This window comes from Solanum lycopersicum, chromosome 1, assembly GCF_036512215.1.
Source record: "Solanum lycopersicum chromosome 1, SLM_r2.1".
Classification (NCBI taxonomy): domain Eukaryota; kingdom Viridiplantae; phylum Streptophyta; class Magnoliopsida; order Solanales; family Solanaceae; genus Solanum; species Solanum lycopersicum.
The window spans coordinates 86,567,985-86,587,474 of record NC_090800.1 but is presented as its reverse complement, the minus strand read 5'-3'; the positions used below and the strand labels follow the sequence as shown (position 1 = coordinate 86,587,474).

At 34.3% G+C, this 19,490-nt stretch overlaps 2 protein-coding genes across 2 annotated transcripts; one reads left to right on the top strand and one right to left on the bottom strand.

The window, feature by feature from the left end:
* Window positions 1-16: 16 nt before the first annotated feature.
* Window positions 17-7,868, bottom strand: LOC101254037 (rhodanese-like domain-containing protein 6). The gene is made up of 9 exons (XM_004230275.5): window positions 7,528-7,868; window positions 7,040-7,201; window positions 5,617-5,725; window positions 5,275-5,473; window positions 4,318-4,399; window positions 3,826-3,908; window positions 3,291-3,423; window positions 1,297-1,459; window positions 17-939 (listed from the first exon to the last, which is right to left on the bottom strand). The coding sequence occupies exons 1-9, from the start codon at window positions 7,690-7,692 to the stop codon at window positions 203-205; spliced, it is 1,833 nt and encodes a 610-aa protein (XP_004230323.1). The 5' UTR covers window positions 7,693-7,868; the 3' UTR covers window positions 17-202.
* Window positions 7,869-9,164: 1,296 nt separating this feature from the next.
* Window positions 9,165-18,121, top strand: LOC101253727 (importin subunit alpha-4). Its single transcript, XM_004230274.5, has 10 exons — window positions 9,165-9,625; window positions 12,455-12,551; window positions 12,631-12,722; window positions 12,822-12,953; window positions 14,160-14,345; window positions 14,480-14,643; window positions 14,809-14,887; window positions 15,258-15,386; window positions 16,792-16,919; window positions 17,385-18,121. The coding sequence occupies exons 1-10, from the start codon at window positions 9,407-9,409 to the stop codon at window positions 17,761-17,763; spliced, it is 1,605 nt and encodes a 534-aa protein (XP_004230322.1). The 5' UTR covers window positions 9,165-9,406; the 3' UTR covers window positions 17,764-18,121.
* The last annotated feature ends 1,369 nt before the right edge of the window (window positions 18,122-19,490 follow it).

Genomic DNA, 19,490 nt, shown 5'->3' with positions numbered 1-19,490 from the left:
AAGGAAACAATGCCAATTATCCCAAAAAATAATTTTTTTTAAAAAAAAGTTATAATGGGCCAACCCCATGATCATGAATGAATTGATCTTGAGAGAAGTACAGAAAAAAAGCCAATTATACAAATTCTAACATGTTAGTACAAGCTTAAGCATAATCCCTAAATCTTTTACAGCAAAAGATGATGTGCATCAAGGCTTTGACTTACATGAAACGTTTGAGGAATTCTTTTATCTGATCTATATATGGAGGTCTTGTAGGAATTATATGACCAAAGTCATGTTCAATAACAACGGAGCAGCCATTCTCAAACACAGAAGCAAGATGTCTACTAGCTTGGTTCTCTATCTGTCTATCTTTACCCTTGTCGTTGCCAAATATATGAAGTGAAGGAACATTGATTGAACCTTGCTGGCAATTGTTCATATTAACAGCAAACCCCGAGCACAGAATCGCAAATCTGAATTCCATCTCTCCTTTTAGCTTCTGCTGATGTAGGCAAACTAAAGCGGCCATTGCAGCTCCTTGTGAAAATCCCAATATCCCATCAAAAGGGCCTGTTTTCGAATATAAGTCTTTTACATATGCAATTGATTTGTCGAAACCTTCAGTTTGCTTCTGGTACTGAAGAGGATCAAATGGACTATCAGCTATCTTCCAGTCAGAATCGTTCTTTCCCTTGTGATCAGGTGCAACTAACCATGAGAACTTTTTACTGCAATTCTCTGAGGGTGGACGGTTATTTTCCATTTCTGATGCAGAATCACAGTTTCTACGAATTTGATAAACGAATGACAATTCATGAGGTGCATCCACAAAGGCAAGCTCTGCAATGCTCTTGAGTTTCTTGGCCAGCGATGCAGTTCTGCCTTTGAAACCAGAAGCATTCTGGCGGAAGCCATGAAGGCAAAGAATTCTCAGTTTTCGCAATGTCCTGGGTCCTGCAGTGTATTCCACTTCATAATGTCAACGGTCTTTGGAAACACCAAGCAGAGAAAAGAAAAATCCTAAAAACATATCCCTGAATTAGTCTTCCTAAACAAGTGTGTGCTGGCAACAATGAGTGGGACTCGAGAAACAATCACAAACACTGAGCCATGAGGAATAAAAGAAACACGACAATGTTAGATGGTGTACTATAGCAATTTTTGATTGTCAAACAGCGCGGCTTAAATCAAAACTAATAGGGTGCATACCTACTCTACAATATTTGGATAGTCATACAGCTCGCTTAGATCAAGTTCAAAGAGTGCATGCAAAGCTGAACTCGGACAATACTCTAGACACCATAGTATTACCTGAAACCAAGGGAGATGGAGCAATTCTATCCGAGGTAGAGACAGCTTCAAGCTCCCTGACTTCTGATACTTCCACTGAGTCGTCAAACTCTGTTGCTGAAGTTGGCTGAATACACTGGCTATTTTTCTGGCACAGTTCACAGACATAAGAAAAATCCTTCTCCTGCAAGACATGAAACATTTACAAAAAGGACGAGAGATGAAGAAAAGATGACAAAACAATCAAAAAGGAATACACCTGATATCCCAAATTGAGCATACAAAGTTGACTTCCAAGATGATTGAGACAAGACCATTATGTTACAGTAATAATGTCATACTTGGAACTTTGAATATTTGAAAAGGGTACATAGATGTTACATCAAACTCAAATACTTTAAAGCAATATTATTAAATTGATTTGATTTCATAAAAAGAGAAAGCAGATATCTAGTAGTTCGCCGGAAGTCCAGAAAAAGATGAAAGATATGATGGGCCTTGCTCATCAATTAATTGGGAGAATCAACCCAAAAGTACTTACTAGGTAATGAATATCCATCATCAAGGTTTCTGATGGGAACCCAAAATTAATGCTAAAATTTCTCAGCAGATAGGTCTTAAGGCAATACAAGCAACGATCATTAGTTGAGAATTGAGATCTAGCTGTTAACCATCAAAGAAAATGCTTCATGCACTCATCACTGCTATATACACACCATGCAACAACAGTTCAAGTACTACACAAGCATCCTGCAGCTAGTCTCTTTCCTTTATTTCTTTCTGCGTCCATGTTTATAGATACTTTTATAGTATTCATTCTCACCTTGCATAATCTGTCGATAGCATAACAACCAAAGGACTAAAAGAAGAAAGCTATTGTCTGTTTGTATTAACCATTCAATTATTCTTCAATCCCAGGTTAGCTGGAAATAGCTAGATGAATCCTTACTATCTAACCCCCTCTATTCAGACCCCTTTCATTCTAACTCAAATACTTGTCATTAAAGGTAAATTAGAGACTCACCTGCAGGGTAAGTAAACCTCATGAGTCTGAACCCTTTCTGGTGAACCAAACCGAGTATTTAAGTGGAGAAAGATAGAGAGGAGGGGCTATTATCCTATGAGTTTCAAAACTGGAAATAATGGATTTCCTCATTATGAAAGAAGTGTAAATTGGAGATTATCTAAAAGTGGAGGTTGAGAATCCTGGCAAATATTGGCCCTAATGTAACTATAATGACAACAATTAAGCCTAAATTCCAATATGCGGCACTGCATATATAAATCCTTTGCTTCCATTATGTTCTAGTCTTTGTTAAATTTTCCAAAAAATTGTAGCTCAGCTAAGACACTTTCCTCCATTGACTTTACATGTAGCTATACCCTTTTATCATTGTCAATCATGATAGTGTGGTAACACCAAGATATTGCATGTAGAGGTCTATGTTGGGCATGGTCAAATCATTTCATGCAACCTTCTCATTCTATTCTCTATATGTGCTTCTTGAGCTCATTGCCGGAGTTAATGATTTCTAATTTTACCCAATCATGTATAACCGTGCATCTATCTTGACATCCGCATTTCTAAGACATCCATTCCAATATAAAATTTAACGGTCTCACAACCTTCTTATGAAACTTGACTACCACTTTGTTACATCTCTTTCTGCCGCATAGCACTCCTATACCACTGCCTATTTGCAATAATTAATGATAGTAAAGAACCTCTGGAAGAAAGTAAATCTCTAACAAGCAACTGCAACTGCCAGGTGAAGGTTTCTAGTTAAAAAAAGAAAAGAAAAAAGAAAACAAAAAAGCAGGGAGTCACATATCTTCACACTTTATGAAGAGCTCCTATGAGAGTCTAAGCAAATACAATTGAAAATTCCTTCTCAAATAATCAAGTTCACAAGACAAGTATGCATTGAATTTTTGAGCCACCAAATAGTTATTAGTACCCAATCTATCTAATGCAATCAAGAGATTGTCAGATCAATCTTCCTAGTGATACTTACCCGGCAATTATCACAGATTAATACAAGCATCCTACAGTACGTGCACCGGGTCCGTGGCGAGTAATCATCAAAAGGAGAACTACAGAGAAGACAAGTACCCAAAATTGTTGAATCTGAGCTTCCAACTGAAACCCTGGCAAAATCAGAAAGAAGCAGGGCAAAACATTGAGAATGACTCCAGTGATTGGTGAATACTCTACAAAGAAAGTAAATGACACCCAGCACAGCATTCCCAAAAGAGTATTATGGCATGGATACTGACGCAGGAAAAAAATAAGTTTCTGCTATTATGCATCTTTTGGAAATAAATAAATATATCGAGTGAAAGACCTATATGCTTAATGTGCCAACATGAAGAGCTGCATTATTTTGTAGTTATCTCCTCTGAGATAAAGTGCAGAGACACATATTTTGGACGGAGATGTTTCCAAGTATTAGTTTAAGATTGTAATCACAGCAGTAAGAATAATGGATCAGTGAAACCAAGAATCTGACTAGGGCTTGACTAGGAAGCATGGAAGTACAGTGATCATACCTGTGATCAAAGACAAAATTCTTTCCTCTGAAAAAACCACCATCAGGAAATTGCTCCAGATATCGTTGTATCCCACCATAAAGCTGTGGAAAGCAAATACTTTGAATCAACACTAAACATAATTTAGCCGGTAAGCCAGAATTTTTCCACATCACAAAGATCCTGATAGTCATGAAATGGAATTTAAAAATGGATCTGGTTATTCTCCAAAAAGAAATTCTTTAGAAAGCAAAACATGGATATTTCAAACACGTCCATCTAAGCATTATGAAATCTCGAGCTTACCATGGCAAAGCTTAAAAGATCAATTTCATGGTTTCAAAACAAAATTTTAAAAGGTTAACCATTGACATGAGGTTTCACATTCCAAATTCATCAGAATAGCACTTAAGAAAATATAAATCATAGTTTAGTTGAACTTTCCAATGCCAGAGAAAGGCCCAACAATGTTAAACAACTGCACTAGAAGATCTGGTTTTCTTAACAGTTTACCTGGAAAACATTTTCAAAGCCGGCACCTTTAGACCTGATATAGGCTGATGCCATCTCGCATCTAATTCCTCCCGTACAGTACCTGAAAAACATCAACAGGCGATAAAAACCCAGATTCTCATACAACAGCAGGATGTAGATCATTATTAGAATGCAAGCAATTCATACAGTGTTACATCTGATAATTAAGAGTCTAGGTGCTGCTATTTTACATCAAACTCTGAATTACATGCATTTAACACATTATCCTCTGCAACTACTCATCCACTCTTTTCCTTCCAAATCGTAATATTCCTAAAGAAATTATCTATACTACCAATATATTACATTGCATTCAAGTATATTTTGATAGTTAAGCATCAATACAATGTTATTTAACATCTTAACTTTGAATTAAATGCCTGTTGCACTATCCAACATTTATTACTCCTTAGTCCTAACACTTTTCCATGCACCTAAATCTACCGATAGTAATGTATCATAAAGCCATATCCAAGAAACAAAAGGGCAAAAACAATTTTTTTAAAAGAAAAACAGTAAGAGGAATAAGCTGCAAATTGTAGCAACTAGACAGTAAACACAATGTGTTCTACACATAATAGTTGAAGGGCACAGATTACAACAAAAGGAAACAAGTTTTTAGTTCACTGCTGTATAATAACATGAAGGCACAATGCCACAGATTTGAAGTTTAGAACAAATCATCGCCTGCAATGTAACATAAAGCCAAGGGGAGACTGGAAATTTTGAAGGGAACAAACTAGTGAAGCAGGATAGCAGCAGCACTTTAACTGAGTAGAAGTAAACCCTGTACAGTTTCTCTCAATGTAAAATGCATACGATAGCATCAAATAAAAATGCAAAATCACAAGAATGAACATAAGAGAAATAGTTCATGCAATTCATCAGAATTATAATCCACCCAACAAGGATACAATGTTGTGGAACAACACGTACATGAGAATATTGTTCCCATGCAACTTCTCGGAGTTGTTATCTATCCAAGAAGGGAGGTCACTGTACTGCCGAATTTCTGGATCCAAAGTCTCTACATTTGGAGTATAAAACTTCCCGATTCTAGTCTCATATAAATTCCTTGCATCAATAAGGACAGTTCCTTTATCGCTGCTTGGAATCAGTTTGTCTTGAGAGTTCCCTGGTAAAAGACAGAAAATTAAACAGCTACTAGAGAAATATGCAGATTCCTCCTACAAATCTCAATGTGAGAACATCAGAATAATATCATAGTTTACTTAAAAGCACATTGATTAAGCTTCATCAAAGAGGTGGAGCACAAACCAACATTGTGAAGGACAGAGTGGAATTCAGCTGCAGATAGATGCTTCCCCGCATTTGAAATATCAGGAGGTGAACTTGGCAGGGGACAGGAACTTAAAGTTACCAATTCCTGAGTGAGAAGGTGAGGTTAGCATCACTTGGAAAGAAAACGATCAAGAAAGAGATAAAGACAAACAAACTTCACTACAAGTCAATTACTAAACAAAAATTAGCCAGATTTTCCTCTTCATGTAAGAAAATTCAACACATTTTATTGTCACCAATAGATGCTTACTCAATTACTTTTTTATTTCAAAGTCTATGTGCTCTGTTATTAGCCTAGACAAAGTTCAACATCCCGATTACAGTCAGTTTCATTCCACATAGACATTATATCCAAGATTTGCTGGCCAAGTCAAATGGATAGCTGAAGCTAGCAGCATTTGGTTTTCTTTAGTAGACACCCAATTTACCCTTATTGTTATTTTGGTTAGAAATATCAACAATATCATGCGTACGTAGAAGATGCCAGTCGAAGACCAAGACCAACAACAGCATTTAAGAAATATAGGATCAGGACAGAGTAGTATCAAGATAGCCTATTTCTACATTGCTCCAATGGTATGCCCAAAAGGCTAGGCCAATGGCAAGGATGAAATTTTGTGAAGTACGGATTAGGTGCAAGTGACAGGTTTGAAACCTGCTGCGAACAAAAGATTATTAAGTTGGAATTAGAGTAGAAGGGCCATAGTCCCCGGTATTTCAAAATCAATAACTCGCAGAGTGTGGTTAGACCCCCAAAGTAGGCACAAGTGTGATTGTTCCGAGACATTGCTCCAATGGTTTGGCTTCAAAAAGAAATAATCATCTAAGGGTTTTGGAGGAGATTACTCCAGCTTCTTCTGATCCTATGTTACTTAGCAAGTTATATGGTTTGGAAAAAAAATCAATAGGTGTCAAGACTTATAGTTCAATGAATACATACAATTAACAAATTCATTGCAATTTTGTTTTTCTCTTTATACATATCAAACTTTGCTATAGTTCAGTTTCTAATTGCTAAATTAGAAACGTATGACTTAGGAGTTTATACGTTGTAGCAGAACTTCTACCCACAAAGGTAGACATTCAGTAAATAAAATTGTGAATTGTAACTTTGAGGATGCAAGTCAAGAACAGTGAGTAGCAGGGTCAATGCCGATTGCCCACACATTTGCAGTACCTTTAATTCTATCATACAGAAAGTAGCAACCAAACTTCTATTTAGAGAAAAGGCCAAAACATGGACAAGTTTTTCATTCAATTAACTTACTAATTTGCTACTAATGAAAGCATTAAGTTCCATAGGTATGACCAAGTCTGACAACTAATCGGAATCAACCATATGAACTTCTTCTGCAAATGAGAACATAAAAATAGAACAGGATGAAATTAGCAATCCAACCTTAACTATACGTATGGACAGGGAAGTAAATCCACATTCCACGGCGACCCTATCATTTGATGGTTCATGGCAAGAAGCAAGCTTAAAGTCTGTCCCTTCAAACAAACAATTCAACTTCACTGCAGCAATGTGCTCCTCCAAAGCAGATAACTTGCCCCCAACCTGCAGAAACCCGCCAAATAGGTCAGAATCATCATACTTGGAGACGCATCACACTAAAATATAATTGTTTCAAGTGCGTAATACTCCTATCCCAAAAGAGTATTGGAGTTCGAACTCAAATAAAATTTACTTATGTCTAAACTACATAAGAGATTAAAAAAAAATATAAAAATTGTTCTGACTCTCCAAAAATGACTATTAAGTATCAAACAAATTATGATGTCTCTAATGCAAATGACATTCAAAAAAAAAAAACAATTTTGAACAAATGGGGGTCTTCATATTCCATTTAAATGATGGAAATAAGGGCAAGAAAGAGAAATTACAGTGACATTTACGCCATTGTGAGAGAGGCGGACACGACCCAGGAGGGAAAGACACTTGCAATTGGACTCGTAGAAGTTGAATAGTGCTTCAAGATCGGGAATGGTGGCGTACTTGTAGTATAACAACACGCCGTAATCTTCTTCTTGATTCGACATTGATGCCATGATTCTTTCTTGGAGATTTGCTTAAACCCTTTTTCCTTCCGATCCTGCAAACCCCTTCTTCTTTGGTTTAATTGCAAGTTAGCCCCTCTATTTTTGTTGTAATCTTTGGTGAGAATTTATAATTACAACAATCTCATAATAGAGCTATTTCCATATTGGAAACTAAGTGCGCTATTAAAACATGAATAATGACATTTCTTTAAATAACATATAATTCGATTATTATTTTATTCAATATAAATATTTTTTGGATAAATATTGTGTTAACAAAAGTGTATTTAAATAATGTTACACACTTTAACATTTTCACGAAATATAAAAACTATGTGTTCTCTTGATTTATCGAATTTTTGATCACCAATTGAGTTATTCCAAGAAAAAAATACTGTTTTTTATTTTATGACAAATCCCAAATTCAAATCACTGGCCCACCCCCGAAGGATAAATATTGTTTTTTTTTATTAAAAAGGCTTTCTCAATGTTTAAAAAATATAAATTAAAGTCGAGTTTAATGAATGTATATATTGATTTTCCAGTTACATGAGAGAATCTAACATCATTATCGAATAAAATTGTGAAAATTAAAAATTGACGTATTTTGAATTTATCTTTTTGATAAAGCTTATCTTTCGACGACTTTTCTTTAAAATACTTTATCTCTATTAAAATTAATAATTATGTAAGTAGGTAATCCTTTGTGTTTATGCATATCTTTTTTTTTATATTAAATATAAAGTATAGGACAATCTTAATTTTACTTTTATATTTTGTTACTTATAACTCAATTAGCATCATATTATCAGATTTTTCTAATTGTTAACAGGTTTATATATTAAATTCATTAGATTTTCTAATTATCACAAAATTCTATACGACTATGTATACATGAAATTTGATAAATTAAAAGAGCAATTGAAAAATGCATAATAAGTATAAACTCACACATGCATGCTGCAATAAAATGATCCAGTTATAATTTTGCAAATGTGTACCCCCTGTTTAGACGTTCGTTACTCATTTTATTGTATTGTTAGTTAAAATATAATGCTATTTTTGTTGTTATTTAAATCTTATTATATTGTATTGTTGAAATTATCGTTAGATAACAATGAAAAAACCTATTTTATGAAACAATCAATTTTGTGTGATTGCATCAAAACCTTAATATTTTCTTCTTAATTTGTCTTTGTTAATTATTTAATATCATATTTCATCTTTTACTCTATATTTTTTTTTAATAGATTTATTATGTACTCTATTTTTCTAGTAAATTTATCATTCAAATATTGATTTATAATGTTACATAATGACAGAGGACAAAAAAAATTATTCAAACATTATATTTATTAAAATAGCACTATATATTACGATAGGATACGTAACATCCATCTCATTATGTTATAATAATGTATAAATTTGTCATATAAAATTTATAATAATAATAATAGAGACAGATTAATTATCTCTTTGGTGTGCGCGTGAGAGATAAAAATAAAATAAAATGTATTAATAGGAACTCCCAAAGTGTTAAACAAAGACCAAAAATTAGGCTGTAATTTTCCGTAACGTGTCTTTAAAGCAAAAAACAAGAATACCCAAAGTGAGAATTCTTCAATCTCTAAAAGCTTTTTCTCTTCTTCTCACTTTTCCAGTCTTGTTTGTCTACAGAGAGGGAGAGGGAGAGGCATTGTCCCCTCAATTTCCCACAAAAAAAATGTCTCTTCGACCCAGCAATCGAACTGAAGTTCGCAAGAAATCTTACAAAATTGGGGTTGATGCAGATGAAGCTCGTAGAAGGAGAGAGGACAATTTGGTTGAGATCAGGAAGAATAAGCGAGAAGACAATCTTCTCAAGAAACGCAGAGAGGGTCTTCTTCTTCACTCTCAGCAATTACCCGATGCCACTCAAACCCCTGCTGCTATTGAGAAAAGGGTAATTTTTTCAACTCATTATACCCATTTTTTATATACCCTTTTGAGATTTTTATGGGTTTTGTTTATTTTGTTATTGATCTCAACGATGCGGTGATTCTTGATTTGATTGGTCGATTAAAGTTTGTACTTGTGAAGTGAATTAATCGAAGTCTCTTTCTTTTTTAGAAAAAAATTGTTGTTGCTGAAGTTTGACTACACTTAGTAGTCCACCTTGAGATCCTAATTAATTGTTTGGAAATATTTTTGCGATAAGCAAGAAACACCAGATATTCAACTTTGATTATATCTTTTTTGGCACTGCAGAGAATTAGATGCTGACTTGCTCCGCTAAAAATACCTTTTTCTAAAGATGTGCAGCCTTGGATTACCATTGGGATAGACAAAATGAAATTTTATGCATAACTAATTATTTTGTAATTTGAAAACTCAATTCTTTGGGTGTAAAGAGAGAATGCCAGTTTGTACAGGTTATAAAGACATATGGTGGATGCCACACACAATCACTTGTATATAGTTTTGCACCATCCTAGTAAGAAATGGATAAAAATGTTTCTTCATTTATTAAAAAATGTTAAAAATATTTGCCAAATTTCACTTGGTTGATCAAATTGAGGGAGTGGTAGACCGAGTAGGTTAGTAAGTAGCAGTGATGCTTGGTACCTATGGCTGGTGGAAGGTGGCATGTATCTTGTGAATTAGTTGAGGTGCATGCAAGTTGGTTCGGACACCATGGTTATCAAAAAAAAGGAAAAAAAGAGCATAGCAATGATGTTGGAACTGCACACCGACTAAACTCAGCAAGAGCTTAAAAGGGAACCCATACTTTAGATATAGTGTTCCACAATAATTTTAATTAAATCAACGAAACTACTCCTGGGTAAGTCCTTTGTGATCTCAGATATTCATAATTAGAGCTAACTTTTCTTTTTGTAATTGAGTTCTTATTTTCACCTTTCTTTCACATCTTTATTTGTATATGACATTTTTTGCAAGTGTGAATAAGAAAGTTGAAAATCTTGGGTTAGTATGTCTGTAATTATTTAATGAATAACATGTCTATAATTGATTGTTCCCCAGGTCAATTATGGATATGTTATTCATTTTTTCAATATTCTTATTTCATCCAAAAATGAATAACAGACATGAAAACCGAAAAGCAAAACTCAGTTTGATAATGTTATTCTCTTTGATGAGAAGTGAAGCTCACACTTCAAACAAGGTATGTGCTTCATCAAAATAAATGTCATATGGGTTAGAAAGTGTGGAAGTTTTTCAACATAATTAGGATAAAACTCTTTATATTTAGAAATCCATTAATATGAACCAAGTGATTGCAATTTTGATCCATCCACTGCTTAAAGTGATGCAAAGCAAGAGGTTATATGTGCTTCAGAGGAGTGACCTTTCAAACATGACGAGCAAAGAGTTCCAAATGATAGGCAGTTGATTCTTTGAGTCTCAACTTTAAGGATTTGGATTAATATCACTGTTATTGTATAATGGATGCTGGGATTAGTTATTTTATTTGCAATTTCACTATTATAGTACTATATTCATAGTGTAAACTTTTTTTTAACTTTTTTGTAAATTGTACACTTCACTTCAAAGAAGGGTACACTATCCTTTTCACCTTTTGCTTTAAGCCTTGTGAACCTTGTTGGTTATTTGTGCTTTTCACTTTAAAACATTGTTTTTTAACTTAAGGAAGGTCAAGAACTTAAAATCTGAACATACGAAATAAAAGTTAAAACATTGTTTTTAACTTTCAGTATCAGTACAGCCATGGATTTCAATAGAAAATATAGTTTCAAATTTCAGCAATAGTTCCGCAGCCTAATGAGGAAGTAGGACCAAGGTTTTGTAGAAAGAAGAGATGAGAACAAAAGATGAATGATGCTAGCATCAACACAATCATAAAACCCTTCGGGTTGGCCCAATGGTTTGAGCTTGGGACTTCCATGTTGGAGGCCTCAAGCTTGAAACCCCTTGTTAGCAAGGGGTTTGCCTTCTGGGTTAAGCTCGTCACACCAGGCAAGCCTGATGCAGGTTACCTCTCCTATGTGGTTTGCGAGCTATTGCATAGGAGCGGGGTTTTACCCTGTGCGAACCCGAAAGGCAGCGGTTGCGGGTTTCCCTTGTCATTAAAAAACAATCATGAATGTGAAATTTGATGTGTACAGACAGAAAGAAACAATAGATGCTTTCAAAGCACCTCTTGCCCAACATGAAGTTGTATTTGGAATTTGGAGAACACCCAGCACCCTGTTTTCATTCACTTTATTTTCCCTTTTCAAATTTTACTTTAATTTTTTTTGTTTTATAAAAATGACACCATTTAAATTTTACTTCATTTTTTTAAAGGAAAAGTATTTGCAAACAACCAAATATTATTTGCAAAAATTATAACCAAACAAAACTTCAATTTCAATTTAAAAAATTCCAGATAAAGTGAAAATATTTGTAATAGTATGTAGTAATTCGTATATGAGATCTAATCTATGACCTTATGTGATTATCTATTATGATATATTCAGATTTGATTGTACGTCTCAGTAAAATTAGTCAAGTTGGTGATTTTGCTAGTTTTTAGAAATTTGGGGGTAAAATCATATTTAGAGAAAGTACATTCAAATTCTAAATATTCTTTGCAAAATGTATGACCCAAATACAACTCAAACTTCAACTTCAAAAATTCCCAATGAAGTGTATAATATTTGGTTCTCATGAAGAAACGCCCACTAAAGATGACACTCTCATCCTTCCCTTCCCCAACTTTTTTTACTATAATCTCGGTCCACTTCTAATGTCTTTTTGTGTTTTCTTACAGCTGGAAAGTATTCCTATTATGGTCCAAGGAGTATGGTCAGAAGATCCTGCGGCGCAAGTCGAAGCAACTACTCATTTCAGGAAGCTCTTATCGATTGGTATTTCTTTGTTCTGTTGTTTTTGGGTTTAGATTTCTTAATTTTTTTGCTATTTTGACAATAGTCTTGTTAACTGTAGAGCGCAGCCCTCCAATTGATGAGGTAATTAAAGCTGGAGTTATTCCTCGATTTGTTGAATTTCTCGGACGGCAGGACTTACCTCAGCTTCAAGTAAGTGTACCTACTCTTTCCTTCTTTTCCTGTTATGTTGCCTTTACTCAGGATGCAGCAACCATCTTAAATTTGCCTTGATCTTTCCTATGGCTGAAGTTTGAAGCTGCCTGGGCGTTGACAAATGTTGCATCTGGAACATCAGAACATACTCGTGTTGTGATTGACCATGGAGCTGTTCCTATGTTTGTACAACTTCTAAGCTCAACCAGTGATGATGTCCGTGAACAGGTAATCTTATTTTGTTATTTCATCTTATTCTTATTTATGCACCTGAATGTTGGATGTGAATTTCAATATTCCCCCGTTGAGCGTTAGAGTTTGAACTATGTCATCTGTTGCACAGATATCTTCGGTTTCTGGAACAGGAATGACTTTGCAATTTGTCATGTAACCTAAAACATTATTCAGTTGTTGAGCTTCTTTAAATTAAAGTCAATATACTTCAAGACTAAGTTGCTCGGAATCTCCAAAAATATTGTGCACCTGTGTCGGATCTTTCAAAAATACACTATTTTGGAGGATCCGACACGCGCTCGTCGACATTTTTGAAGAGTCTGAGCAACATAACTTTAAGAAACTTGATAAGGAAAACAATTATTCTGTATATTAGATTTGATTTTGCTTAAATACTAGAATCGTGAAGAAATGATTAAATGGATAACATTTTTCTTGATGTGCAGTTGCATATAGAGACAAAAAAAGCAATGAAGATGTGAAACAAAAGATAATACTTTGGATAACTAAATTTAAATTCCATGTAGATAGGGTATTGTTTCGTAATTGTGGGAGGCACTTTGCTAAGGGATTAGTGAGTTGTATAGTGTCATTGTCAAGGAGTTCGTGAAAGCCCAGCTGATAATACAGAGTTCGCTCTAATAGGCTGATACCACTTGATAAGCTTCAGGTTGCTTCAGTGTTGTCAAAGGCACGCTTAAGCACTGAAGCGAGGTTGATAAGCTTCAGTGTTGTCAAAGGCACGCTTAAGCACTGAAGCGAGGTAACTCCTTTTGGCTCTATATGGGTATGATTTTCTGGTCCTTTCTTGTTCTCCATGTGGGCCAACTCCTCGCCATAATTCATGGGCAATTCTTCCACAATAAGTATCTTCATGATTTCGAATTGAAGCTCATCAACCTTGTCTTGCATATCCTTAAACTTTCAAAGCTTCGTCCTAGTCCTTTATCGGAAGTATGTCACCATAGATCTATCACTAGCGGTATTAATTGTTGTATGACTATAGGTCTGAAATTTTTCCAGATTTTGCTTCTGCAATTTGTGTTGGTGATACTGTGTTGTTTTCAAAGAATCATGTGTCCAAACTTCTAAAAAATAGTGCAAGTCCCTTGACAAAGTAAACGTTAGTTTTTAATAATTTTTTGGCTCTTCCTTAAAATTCTGACAACAGTTTTATCTTTACACCAATTTACTGAACAGGCAGTCTGGGCTTTGGGCAATGTTGCCGGTGATTCCCCAAGTTGTAGAGATCTTGTTCTAGGTCAGGGTGCATTGATGCCATTGCTAGCTCAGTTGAATGAACACTCAAAGCTTTCAATGCTAAGAAATGCAACATGGACTCTTTCCAACTTTTGTCGAGGCAAACCACCAACACCATTTGAGGCAGTAAGTGGACGTAAATTATGCTTCCTTATTAATGACATCATTTTTTGTATCTTTCGATATTGTGCTATTTCCGGATCTATCTAGATAGGTAAAAATTTATTTCAGAAATAATTATCTGAGTGTGTATTTTATAGGTCAGACCTGCATTACCAGTTCTTCAACAACTTATCCACATGAACGATGAAGAAGTCTTGACAGATGCTTGCTGGGCTCTTTCTTATTTATCTGATGGACCAAATGATAAGATTCAGGCTGTAATTGATGCGGGTGTCTGTCCACGACTAGTGGAGCTTCTTCTGTAAGTTCCAATTATCTCTACACTCATTGCTTTGCTTTAAATTAGTCAGTATCATGCATTTATGGGTTGGCGATTTCTCTTTGACGTCCAACTTTATACTTGCATTTTCATAAATTTCAGCTGATTAAATGCTAACCTTGCCTTTTCCCTCCTTGTCCTATGAAGTCATCCATCGCCTACTGTTCTCATACCTGCTCTCCGGACTGCGGGAAATATTGTTACTGGTGATGATGCTCAAACACAGGTAATGCGACATCATAATCAATGCTGTGATGTTACTTTATCTTGTTCAAATTATCTTTGCACTGTCTTTCAGGTCACTCCATCTCCACATTAAAAATCTAAATGATATGAAAATTGTTATCCAGTTGATTATGTTATCCATGTTTAGCATCATGTGGATCTGTTTATTGAGCAAAACAATACTTTTGAGGAAAATTTATTATGGTGCTTTGTCTTTTAGGATGAAGTTGTGTAAATATTCTTTATAATCAGGAAAAATGGGAAATTCTGCTAATATCACCTATGCTGCTACTTGGATATGGATTAAAGTGGTCCTCTTTCCTCTATTTTTCTGTCTATTTTCACATGACTTACTGGTATTTATATTTCAGTTTGTGATTGACAACCAAGTCTTGCCATGTCTGTATCAATTGTTAACTCAAAATCACAAGAAAAGCATCAAGAAAGAAGCATGTTGGACAATCTCTAATATCACTGCTGGAAACAGAGCCCAAATACAGGTATATCTTCATTCACTTAAGTGCTTCTGATTTTATTAGTCTCCTGCCAGCTTGGAGTAGTTTGCATTTCTACATCAAATGTTATTTTTTAAGTTCAGTTTCAAATAATAAATGAATGTTGTCTTTAAGTTGTTTGCGTGGAAGCTAAGTGCCTAAAAACTTTTGGGTTTGAACAAGTACTCTGTGCATAATGCTAATTATTGTCTTGCTCCTCCTCTCTTTGTTTCCACACTCTGGCTGTCAAGCTCTGTGTTGTTGTTATATAGATGCTAGGCATAGTCGAGAATTCTTTCTCTATACTTCTGTTTATTTTATTGTAGTTCTATATTTTATTCAATGACCTTCCAGAAGTAGATTAAAACTATGCTTTACAACCTGTCTGTCCCTTTCCTTTTCTGAGGGTTTGATGGTCATTGGGTTGAGGTGGTTTTGTTATTACACTTTCCCCTTTTTATGTGATTCAAAAGGTCACGTATTAGCATTACATTTTGGGATAGTTTCAGAGACCTCCCCTCATGTTTGACTTCACAATACTCACCTCCCTTGTGGTTTATGATAGTACACTTGCCTCCCTTATTTTGATTTCATTGTAACAATTTCTTTAATCCATTTATGTTTCAAAAAAATTCTTTCAACCCACCCATTTATTAATAATAAAAAAGAATACCATTTGACTAATTTCCCCATATTAGTACTCTTTTGTTTAAAAACATCTTTTAATATTTTTCACTCTATTTACTTATTCTTCTAATAGCTATATATATTTAAGTAAATTCAAAAGACTAGGTCCGTTCCAGAGGTCTTTCACTTCATCTTCTTCTCTCATGGTGTGATGGCTTAGCAGAGGCACTCTGAGGCTGCAGTTCTATTTTCTTTTGCCGGAAAACAGTGGTTCACTCAGGTCAAGAAGATAGTTAAGAAATTTAAATACCTCAGAAATTTTGGATCTTGCGCTAATTGATGAAACTAATGAGGGTATCAACCAAAAGCTTAAACTATGAAGTAACACTTTAGACAGTAAGGTTTTTGGACATGTACATGCAATATCTGTGTCATTGCATGTTTAGGTGTCATAAGAGTGAAATTGAGTGATATTAGATAGGCTTGTGCTGTCTAAAAATGCACAATTAGATGCTTGGGCTCGACTTTCCAGAGAATGAGATGATGTTGCTCACGATTAGAGTATGCTTGTTGAAATGAAGAAGTGCTATTGGAGTGTTACGTGATGGGAAGATGTCTACTCAGAAGTTGTTTCATTGAGAAGCTTGTTTCTTTTTTATCAAGTTTGTTGCCGCTTTTTTGCCTTTCACCCTTTCCAGGACGTGACAAATTTATTCAGGAATCAAATATTCTTTTCCTTTATCCCTCTTGCTGCTAATGCACTTGCTTATTTCCTTCTAAATAGGCTGTTATTGAGGCGAATATTATTCTTCCTTTGGTACACCTATTGCAAAATGCAGAATTTGACATTAAGAAGGAGGCAGCTTGGGCTATCTCTAATGCTACCTCTGGAGGATCTAATGACCAGATTAGGTTTGTTCTTTCTCTGTATATTCTCTGTGAGTCCCCTTTAATTCTTCTATTCATCTCACATGACTTATGATCGGGTCATACTCTTCTTGTAATCGGAGCCGACATGATTTTTAATGAGGTTGTAAGTAAATAACTATTCTTGAAGTTTGAGCAAAACTAACAGCAGATTTTCTTCTTATTTGATAAATGATGATCTGGCGCTCTTAATAGACATTTTATTGGAGTGCGATCTTGTGATAAAATAGGTAAAGCTCCTGATTTTGAAACACGGTCTGATTATTATTAAACCTTTCAATTGAATGAGCAAATCGTGAATTACCTTTCCATTGTGGAAAGACAAACATTTCAGTCACGAGTTGAAAGATCTATGGGGATAAGAGAAGTCAATGGGGTCAGAAGCTGTGTCATTCATGCTAATAATGTATCAATTTCTATTAATGGGACGTGTTGTTTATCCTATTGCAGGTTCTTGACTAGTCAAGGTTGCATTAAGCCACTATGTGATCTCCTAATTTGTCCAGATCCCAGAATCGTTACAGTATGCTTGGAGGGGCTCGAGAATATACTGAAGGTGGGCGAGGTGGACAAAGAAGCTGGGACGAATGGTGGAATCAATATGTATACACACATGATCGATGAATGTGATGGATTGGACAAGATTGAGAATCTCCAAACTCACGATAACAATGAGATATATGAGAAGGCTGTAAAGATCTTGGAGAAATACTGGGCTGAAGAAGATGAAGAACAAAATCTCCCTGATGGTGCTGATGGAAATCCGCAAGGTTTCCAATTCGGAAACAACCAGCCTAATGTTCCTGCAGGAGGATTCAAGTTTGGCTAGAAGATTAGTGAGTTTGTTTTGTTTCATAGGTCTCTTCACTGTTTTTGGATCACAATTTTTAGACTATGTAATTGGATCGTTTTGTCGCCAAGGGTCAGGGTTTTTGGTCTGGCACAAAGGCCTTTTGAATTGTCTGAAAATGTAATGGTTTAGTTTGTGTTTTCTAAAATTTCAAAATCACATTACCAGAGTGTTCTTTTGGCTGGCTGTTTGTGTGGGGTACATGGTATATTTATGGTTGAATTCATAATGTGTGTTTTAAATGTTGCTCAAGAAAATTACCAGCAACTCAATTGGTCATATAGATGTTTTCTTGTGAACCATCTTTCACCAGTTATATATTGCAAGTTTTATAGGATTTTATGTTGTATATGTCTACCACAAATCATAACGTCTATATCACAATCTTGCAGTGTTCCTATTCTATTCGTTCATTTTTACTTGTCACATTTGGATTTGCCATATTCATTAAGAAATAATGATTGTATGATTATTTTACCGCGCTATATCTATTAATTGATCTTCAGTATTAGATTCTGAAAAATTATTTTGAATAGTAAGTAATTAAAGTTATGGATCTAAAGCTGTTGCATTTAAAATAGGCAATGAAGTAATTAATACATCCCTATAGTATCCTTTTAAAATAAATAAATAAAGGTGGTGGGGTTTGCAAAAGTTTAATTTAATACAAGTTCATTCGAAAACAAATGCAATAAAGACACTAGAAAAACAAATTAATTTCTTCAGTATCAAATGACGCTTGGGATTGTTTGTAACAATTGAACTGAATATGTCAATAAATATCTCATATTTTGATATAAATAGTTAAAAATGAAAATGAGGAAGATCAGAAGTTCAGTATAAAGGCCAATGTAAAATTTAAATTTTATAGGTTCTTATTATTAATTTAAGTTAATTTTTATGCATAAATTTGTATTTGGTATTAAAATTTTGAGTTCGAATAAATCTAAAAGCATAATATTGGATCCGCGTTTAATTGAGTGAAAGAATCTGAGTAAGACCAAATATCTCACATATATTAATAAAATTCAAACAAAGTTATATTTTATATATAAAATAGTAACTGGCATACCATCACCCTATTCAATGTAACACAATTCACAACATCTTAACTCTTAAGTCTATTTCTTAATGAACAAGTATTGGTAGTCCAATATGAACATACAAATCACCAACAAATACGACACCATGATATTGACTTTTCATGGTGTCAAAATCACAGGGTCCATTTGTAAACACGCAGATTTATTTATCAAATCTTAAATATATTATATAGAAAAATAAAATTAAAAATTGTAAAAAAAATATCTTAAAAAATATGATAAATAAATTAAAATTAAAAAAATATGTACTAAACATAAATTTATATTTAATATTCATAGACGTTTAATATTGATTTCCTGATATAAATATAGGATCTTAAGTAAACATTATTTGAATTGGTCCAAAATAATAATTGATGCTCTAGCACCACTCTAATAGTTAATGGAAAGGTAACCTTCAGTACCATTTATTTAATATCTAAATTCTAAAAATTATATTTTATTATACTACATTTTCTCTTCGTAACACAACTTATTTGAATGTTTTCTTTTAAATTGGCAGAAATTTAGTCTAAGAAAAAATAATATTTTTTTAAAAATGGAAACTAAGTTCCATAAGAAAACGAAAATGATTTACTGTGGTGCCAAAATAATACCGAAATA